Source organism: Drosophila busckii, chromosome 3L (genome assembly GCF_011750605.1).
Source record: "Drosophila busckii strain San Diego stock center, stock number 13000-0081.31 chromosome 3L, ASM1175060v1, whole genome shotgun sequence".
Lineage (NCBI taxonomy): Eukaryota > Metazoa > Arthropoda > Insecta > Diptera > Drosophilidae > Drosophila > Drosophila busckii.
Window position 1 is genome coordinate 4,694,756 of NC_046606.1, and position 8,167 is coordinate 4,702,922.

General features: G+C 44.7%; 5 protein-coding genes across 5 annotated transcripts; 2 read left to right on the forward strand and 3 right to left on the reverse strand.

Annotated features, from left to right (window-relative positions):
- Positions 1-130: 130 nt before the first annotated feature.
- Positions 131-3,308, reverse strand: LOC108599990 (nuclear RNA export factor 2). The gene is given in 10 exon segments (XM_017987249.2): positions 131-531; positions 587-916; positions 919-1,713; positions 1,776-1,877; positions 1,933-2,079; positions 2,144-2,281; positions 2,335-2,613; positions 2,684-2,860; positions 2,917-3,158; positions 3,218-3,308. Coding segments are annotated over 10 exon segments (2,598 nt in total). The 5' UTR covers positions 3,237-3,308; the 3' UTR covers positions 131-162.
- Positions 3,309-3,404: 96 nt separating this feature from the next.
- Positions 3,405-4,363, reverse strand: LOC108599996 (survival motor neuron protein). The gene has a single exon (XM_017987275.1). It carries the CDS (start codon positions 4,272-4,274, stop codon positions 3,609-3,611), a length of 666 nt encoding a protein of 221 aa, XP_017842764.1. The 5' UTR covers positions 4,275-4,363; the 3' UTR covers positions 3,405-3,608.
- A 70-nt stretch (positions 4,364-4,433) lies between these two features.
- Positions 4,434-5,371, forward strand: LOC108599982 (26S proteasome non-ATPase regulatory subunit 8). The gene has a single exon (XM_017987254.2). The coding sequence runs from the start codon at positions 4,523-4,525 to the stop codon at positions 5,315-5,317; it is 795 nt and encodes a 264-aa protein (XP_017842743.2). The 5' UTR covers positions 4,434-4,522; the 3' UTR covers positions 5,318-5,371.
- Positions 5,372-5,467: 96 nt separating this feature from the next.
- On the forward strand, positions 5,468-7,220 carry LOC108599994 (cytochrome b-c1 complex subunit 2, mitochondrial). The gene is given in 5 exon segments (XM_017987253.2): positions 5,468-5,579; positions 5,581-5,601; positions 5,729-5,862; positions 5,924-6,227; positions 6,280-7,220. Coding segments are annotated over 5 exon segments (1,329 nt in total). The 5' UTR covers positions 5,468-5,555; the 3' UTR covers positions 7,126-7,220.
- Positions 7,221-7,270: 50 nt separating this feature from the next.
- Positions 7,271-8,127, reverse strand: LOC108599997 (syntaxin-8). The gene is made up of 2 exons (XM_017987277.2): positions 7,982-8,127; positions 7,271-7,922 (listed from the first exon to the last, which is right to left on the reverse strand). The coding sequence occupies exons 1-2, from the start codon at positions 8,005-8,007 to the stop codon at positions 7,331-7,333; spliced, it is 618 nt and encodes a 205-aa protein (XP_017842766.1). The 5' UTR covers positions 8,008-8,127; the 3' UTR covers positions 7,271-7,330.
- Positions 8,128-8,167: the final 40 nt, after the last annotated feature.

Here is an 8,167-nt window from a genome sequence, read left to right on the forward strand (position 1 = left end):
CTAAGCTGGGAGCGCGCCAAGTGCCAGTATTAATAGCAGCGTAGGCGAGAGCGAGCGCGTGAGCAAGAGAGCGAACACAGCGTGAGCCTGTGAGTGGCGATTTCTTGGGTTGCGCTCGCGCTTTGACGCGTGAGTGTGAGAGCGTTGAGCCAGCCGCGCTGCTCAATTGCTCAATTGCTGACTTTTATTGAATGTTAAGTCTTGCGGCAAAAATGCCTCATCGGGCAGCTCATTTTTGGAGTCCATTTGGTTAAACAGCTGTAGCGCCTCAGCGATATTCCAATTGGCCTCGTCCTGCACAATGCGTGTGACCCAACGTGGACGCAAATTGGTGAGCACTTGGAAAACATGCAGCTTGCATTCTTGAACATTCACAGAGTTCTCCTCCTTTGGATCGTCAAACAGTTTTGGCTTAAGATCCAAAGTAGGCTCAGTGAATTTAAAAGCAGCAAGTTCTTGTTTTTTGGTTGGACTCATTATAGAGAGGCGTTCATTGATTATCTTAAGACGGCGCGCATTCTTGCCCAAGCCCTAGATAGAACAATTTATTAATATGTCATTTGTTTAAAGTTTAGATTGCACGCACCAAGCCCGTTTTATCCACCTTGAGCACAAACTGCCTGCTGAAAGCCAACAGCAAGTCCGGCTCATCACGCAGCAGTCCAGTCACATAGATTACCGCTGTCTTATCGTCATAATGCATGACGTCGGTCTGCAGCGAAATGTAATCATGTTTTACCTTTGGCAGCGTCATCAGAACCTCCATTATCTCATGTGCACCAACATTGACGTTGTCCGTATATCGCGAGCTCTTCAATAGATTTCTGCGATGACAGTTGTACCACTTCAGACGTTGCGCTAGATTAATGGATCGCATGCCACGACTCGAGTCGTAGCTACAAGTTAGCGTAAAATACAAGATTCGTCACTATAATATCTTATCAAGTTGTCACGCTTGTCCACATCCTCAAATTCACGTAGATAAGGGTAGAGAAAGCGTTCGCCAGTTAGTTCATAGGCGCCAGTATTGCACAGAAAGTCCTTTTGTGGTGCTAGTCCAGGATTGCTATTCAAGGCAACACCATCCAGGGTTGCTAAGCTGGGAAACATATCCTTAACAGCACGTATGTATTCCCTAGGCAGGCTGTAGTTTTTGCACAAAGGATTGCCATGCAGACGCAAACTCTTTAAGGGTACCTTGCTAAACGTGCTGATTTCCGAAAGACAATATATCCAATTGTGGCTCAAATCCAGCGCATGTAGTCCATTCAGCAGCGCCATTGAGCGTATGCTATGGAGACTCACTATACCATTGCTGCCTAGACGCAAATCAACAATTTGCGAGCCCATAAAGCGCTTCGAGGCTATCCATAAAACAATCTTGACAATCTTTGGTGAGCTTAGCTTTACTATGACACTTTCCAGTCCCGCGGTTTGCTGGAAATTTTCCAAATTCAGAACGCGATTAACGGCATTGTAGCACTTTTGTACAGCCTCCACTATGCATGCTTTCGGGTCCACTTGTCCCGGCTTAAATGAGCTGACATCCATCTTTAGATAGTAGGACACGGTACGTTCGTTTATATACTCCGGTATGGGACCATCATCAGACACCAGACTTGGTATTGGAATTTGAAGATTGCAATTGTGCACTAAATGCTCGAACTGATCAAAGCATTTGCGTGCTAGGAAACGATGCTCATCATTGGTAAACTGCAGTCACACCATTTGTTTAAAAGAGATATTTGTAAATAGGCGTGCAGGTTTATATTTACCTTATAATAGCAGGGATAAAATTCGCTCAGCTCAGGTGACACATTAATAAAGAAATATTCTATAATAGCGTCCTTTTTAAACTCTTGCTTTGGATCAGGTATCTGTTGTAATTTAAAGTAAATTATACTGTTTTACACAGCTACAATTTTAATTTACCAATATGGCATGCCACTTTGAGCTGTCTTTAAACTGCGCCAATGCGGACTTGTTGCTCCAGTCTATGCGTGTGCCATCGCACTCCATGTCAATCTCATAGCTTAGTGGCGTATAGGTCTTGTAAAGTCTATCAAAAGGCACCCCATCCTGAAATAATAAAATGCATCATATATATTCACATCACAGACAGACCCAGTCTACTGTTAGTTACCACTTCTTCAAAATTCTTTTTCAATGGTTTAAGGCACTCTGGATATTTGGCTAGCTTGGTAATAGGATTTTGAGCCATCAGCAGCTGCTTGGCACGAAAGCGTTCCAGATCCGCACACAGTCTTGTAGCCGAAGCAAGCTATCAATACAAACAAATTGTAAATTTAGACGAAACAAATAACAAGTGCTAACCTTATTGCCGCTTAAATCAAGCAGCGCATAATCTACATCGCCAAACAGTTTTAATGGCGCCAGATCGCTTATATCGTTATTTGCCAGACTGAAGCCTTTCAAAGCGGAGCGTCTGCCGTCGTTGTTGTAGATTATATCAAAAGCCAGTCGCAAGGTGGCTAAATTGTTTAATCTGACCACAACGTTCTCAAAGGCAGGCTGAGCGCTAAAGTTTGCCATATTCAAAATGCCTGGTATGCCATTATAAGTTTCCAGCTTGTTCATCAGACGATCTATGGTCTAAAGAAGCAAAACAATTTGTAATAAAAAGGCAAAACGTTAATAAACTATTAATTATAAATTAACTTACCCTAGACATTATGAGCGTTGGCGATATCTGACCCGCTTTATAGGGAGCTATGTTCAGCCACACCGTCATGTAAATTGTGCCTCCAGTAACTAGCTGAAGGCTTAGACGCTGATGAAAGAGCTTGTCCAGAGCTTTCTGACAAGACCGTGCCAGAAATGTATCCACATGTGTGCCCGACTGTTGGATCAGCAAATTGTAATCTCATGTTACACGCTTCTCAACAAAGAACTCACCTTATAGTTAACGGGAAAGAACTCATCACCTTCCACTGCTTTGAAGAGCGCATTGAGTATCAGCTGTCGGGGGTTTTCACAGAAATTAAGCACCCCTTCATGATGCACATGGAACTCCATCCAATTTTGACCGGGGGCTCTATCATAGTGTTTACTTCTATAATATTTTATGGCGTTTCTATAGTCCACTATGATAGGCAGCGTGCCATCACCAAAGTTTATAACACGATCTTGTCCTTGCGCTGCAAATTAAGCATTAATACTTGTTTAATTTTTATTAAATTACATTAAAGATTCTTACTTTCCAACCTGCGTGTCATTTTGATACAGGTTCATCCGGCTTAAACTATCGAATATCCGCCACACTAGATCTGCAATCACTATCGACCCGCAGGACGTGAACAATGTTGTAGTACCAAATATAATTCCTTTCCAACCGCCATTGTCACAAAATGAGAACATTAATTTAAAATTGGTTTTATTTATCTTATATTTATATTTGTAGTCACACAAATTCTGTCGTTCGTTTCATTTCGAAACATGTTATCGATACGGAATATTTGATCAAAACTGATTATGGGATAATCTGGGATTAGTCTATCGATCACGCGGTATTCCAATTGGTAACAAAATTCTATGGATTTTATTTCTTATAATTAACAGAAAGTCTTGTTTATATGAGAGTTAGCAGATCATTTCTTTGCCTTCTTCTTGGCTTGTCCCTCCCGCTCCTTACGACCCTGATAGAGTCCTGTGTAATAGCCAGACATATACCAAGCTGTCAGCATGGCAACAAAATCTTGTGAAGGTTCGCCATCCATGCCACCAGCTGGCGTAAACATTGGAGGCACCAGCGGCATTGGTGGCATAGCTAATCCTGTAACAGGCGCAGCTAGCCGTGGTCCACCACCTTTCTTGGCTCTGCCGCCATGTTTTTTTGATGTTTTGGCACGTGGTTCAGCGGCTTCGGCTTCAGTTTGCTTAGCAAGTAGAAACTGATTGCGACGTTCCTGACTACCCCAGCTGGGCAACAGATCAGACAGTAGTACTTCCTGCTCATTCTCATAACCTACATAGCGCAACACGCAGCTGCGAGCTTTCTCATCAACGGATACCACTACGCCCTCATAATCCACTCCGTCTGTATAGGTAGCACGTGCAAAATTGCCCACCTCATAGACTAGCTCCTGCTCTGGTTCTGCACAGGAATCCTCCTCGGTCTTTGTTTCGCTCCCGGATTCCTTTTCCTCGCGCCTATTAGTCGAGTCTGCAATGCGTCGTGCAAGTGTTTCACTCTCCAAATTCACAGAATCTTCGTAGGCCTTGATCAGCAGACCATCAGCTGGGAAGTTTGACATGATTATAGCCAATAAACAATTTTTAATTCAATGTTTTAAAACTGCAGCAAGGAAATAATGCTTTTAGTTTAACTGCATTATACTGGATGACAGTCAGTCGCTACGTGCGTCGCAATGTTACGGCCCTAATTTATCGAGTTATAAACAAGTGACTGGCAAAATAGCAAGAAGCAGAGTAAAAACGAAAATCATTCTTCAGCTCGCGTATTGTGTTTTGTTTCAAATCATTTAAATAAATCTCACAAGAAATGGCTACAGTTGAAGCACTTTACAAAGAACTGACTGCGGAGTGGACAAAGAGACCCCCAAACACCACAAAGTGCGGCCAACTGCTGGAACAACTGAAGGTAGCTTTGGTCAAGTTGTCATTTCTGCCCACCGATGGCAACGATGCACAAAGCTCTAAGCGCCAACTTCTGCTGGCTCGCGCTGTGCTGGAAATAGCCGTTGAGCACAGTGTGGTAACGAAGGACTTGCTTGCTTTTGAGCGCTACATGTCACAGCTTAAATGCTACTACTACGATTATGCTAAGATCATTGGCGAATCGGACAACAAGTACAAGCTATTGGGTCTTAATCTGCTTTACCTGCTCTCGGGAAATCGCGTATCCGACTTTCACACTGAGTTGGAGCTGCTTTCTGTGGATATCATACAGCATAATCAGTATATTCGTCCAATCTTGGCGCTGGAGCAGTACATCATGGAGGGCCGCTATAATAAGATATTCCAGGCTAAGTCCTCAATGCCGGCTGAAGTCTATAATTACTTCATGGATCTGTTAGTGGAAACTGTGCGAGACGAAATTGGTGCCTGCATTGAAATGTCCTATGAGAAAATATCCGCCAAGGATGCTGCCAAGCGCTTAAATTTGCGCGTGCCTGATGAGATTAAGGCTTTTGGTCAGAAGCGCCAGTGGAAGCTGGAGAGCACTGGAAATTACAGTTTTACGGATAGAAGCATTAAACCCAAGGAGCTGTTGCCTTCCGAAGAATTGGCCGAGCAAGTACTCAGCTATGCGCGCGATCTGGAAATGATAGTTTAAGCAGCAAACAAAAATAAACTTTGTAATTATAATAAAACTCTTACATTAAAGTCACCTTATTGTTTTTATCCACTAGTTCAAATGAACCCACTCTGAAATATCGATAGTCTCGATACTTTATTGTTTCAAATCTGGGCACACTGATTTGTGGCAAGAGAACGGGTGGGAAAAAATAGTCGCACGGCTGCGAATAAGTTTTAGTAAAATTATTCTCACTAAATAGTTAATAACAAACGCCATGGCCTGCAACGCAAGCAAGACCAAATCTCTTGCGCGCTATCGCTGTAAGTAATTGCAACTGTCAATAACGCGCAACTTAACCAACAAATTACAACAAAATGTTGGCACAACTAATGTTACGTAAAAGTAAAAATTGCAAACCGACTTACCAAGGCCCTGTACTTATTGTAGAAGCGCGGATATGCCACCTGCCCACGTCCCGTAGGCGATACAGCTGCCATCAACGTCAATGTGCTGGACAACAAACTGGTGGTGGCCACAGCTGATGCGTCTGTGCCCGTAACGCGCGTCTCCATTGTGCTGCGGTAAATATAATCGTGCAATATGTGAAGTGGACACTCCAGTTACAGTAACTTTTAATTGCAGTGCTGGTGCCCGTCATGAGGCTTATGATACGCTGGGTGCGTCGCATATGCTCCGCTTGGCCGGCAGCATGAGCACCCAGAACTCTACTGCCTTTGCCATTGCACGTCATATACAGCAAGTGGGTGGCACTTTGATCAGCTGGGGTGATCGCGAGCTTGTGGGCTACACTGTAGAGACCACCAGCGACAATGTGGAGACTGGTCTGTGCTATTTGCAAGATCTGGTGCAGCCTGCATTCAAGCCCTGGGAGCTGAAGGACAACACCAAGACGCTGCTCAACCAGCTGGATGCGGTGTCCACAAAGGTGAGTGTTGCCTAGCGCTATGGAATTTTTTAATCTAATTTAAATTTTGCAGGAACGCGCCATTGAGCTGGTGCACAAGGCTGCCTTCCGTCGCGGCTTGGGCAACTCCATCTATATACCTCGCTTCCAGCTGGGTAAGCTTTCCAACGAGAGCCTGTTGCACTATGTGGCCAGCAACTATTCGCCCAGCAGCGCTGCTGTTGTTGGCGTTGGCATTGATAACAACACCTTGTCGGGCTTTGCGCAGACTTTGAATTTCCCCAGCGGTGGCGGCAGCGCCGGCAAGAGCGAAGCCAGCTACTTTGGCGGTGATGCACGCAAGGATACTGCTGGCCATCGTGCTGTGGTGGCTGTTGCTGGTGAGGGTGGCGCTGCTTCCAACCACAAAGAGGCTTTGGCTTTCGCCATTCTGGAGCAGGCTGTAGGCGCTGGTGCTGCCACCAAACGCGGCAATTCCGCTGGTCTGTTTGGCGAGGCTGTCAGCTGCGCTGGTGATGCACCAGTCCAATTCAGAGCCCTCAATGCTAGCTATAGCGATTCCGGTCTGTTTGGATTTGTCGTTGCTGCTGATGGCAAGGAGATTGGCAAAGCTGTAGACTTTTTGGCGCGCGCTCTAAAGTCTGGTGCTGTGTCCGATAAGGATGTGGCTCGCGGCAAGGCGCTGCTGAAGGCTCGCGTTATGGGCAAGCACTCAAGCGATGGTGGTCTGATTAAGCAGATGGGTCGCCAGGCGGCTCTTACACGCACAGTGCTGGATGCCAACACTTTGATAGGTGCCATCGATGGCATTTCGCTGCAACAAGTGCAGGCTGCTGCCAAGAAGGTTGCTGGTTCCAAGCTGTCTGTGGGCGCCATTGGTCATCTGGCTAATGTGCCCTATGCTTCGGACTTGGCTTAAGTAGATTACTCTCTAACGTGTTAAACTGTAAATGTAAATTAATCCATGCTGGCAAACGAAATAAAACCTGTTGGAAATTAACGCTATAAACGATATATTAATACCTCTGGTTATACATATATTTACTTTAACTTTATAATATATTTAATAAAAAATGCAATAATTTATTAATTGCACACATAACACATAGATATATGTATAACAGTTATAATAATATAACTATTAGTATGGCCACGAAAAGTAGTATGATTACCAGCCAATAGCCCCAAGTGCTGTCGCGTCGATTCACGTGGCCCAGGCTGCGCGTTTCCCGCTGTACGCCTGACTCCACGCGATCCATGTTATTTGCAAGATTGTCTAGAATGTTGTTCTGATCCTCCACCTCATTGCCCAGCTGTGTGGCCAGATTGCGTTGACGTGATATTGTCGCTGACAGCACCTCCAGTCCACGATTTTGCTCCTCCAGCATTTGCGCTTGATGCTGGCGCAGCTCATCAACATTGTTGGGCCTACTTGCTGCAGTTATTGTCTTTGTGTAATACGCATCTAGCTCGCGCAGCTGAGCTGCTAGTTTCTCCCATTTCTGTCGCCGCTGCGTCAACTTGAACTCTGTGCTTGCATTTGTTTCAGTGCCAAATTCTGTGCCCAGATCAATAATTATATTCAAGTGGCTTACATCTTTGCGTAAACGTTCCAGCTTGGATTTTGTCTCAGTGGCCGACTCTGCTTGTGGCTGTTGCTGCAGCTGCGTCAACATCTGTTGACACACCCGCTCGCAGCCCTCATAAGCAATGTCCCTAAAAATGTAAATATTTCTTTATATCTTTTACATAAATAGTTACAAGCCGCTGCTTACCATGAGTCATGATCCACGAGCGCCATTAATCTGTCTTTTTCTTATCTCTCTCAGGGGTTTCAAACTTTAATACGTTAATTGTAAAGTACTTCGCAATTCTTTTGTTTTTGTCAATGAAAAACAAGCGCAACAATGCAATTGCGCTTGTTATCGGACTGCCTCCACTTTAACAGCTGTTCGGCAGTA

Coding starts and splice junctions, on each gene's coding strand:
- LOC108599996 (XM_017987275.1), bottom strand. CDS start 4,274: ATGTCAAACTTCCCAGCTGATGGTCTGCTGATCAAGGCCTACGAAGAT.
- LOC108599982 (XM_017987254.2), top strand. CDS start 4,523: ATGGCTACAGTTGAAGCACTTTACAAAGAACTGACTGCGGAGTGGACA.
- LOC108599997 (XM_017987277.2), bottom strand. CDS start 8,007: ATGGCGCTCGTGGATCATGACTCATG. Junction 7,923..7,981: donor CTCGTGGATCATGACTCATG/GTAAGCAGCGGC, acceptor TTACATTTTTAG/GGACATTGCTTATGAGGGCT.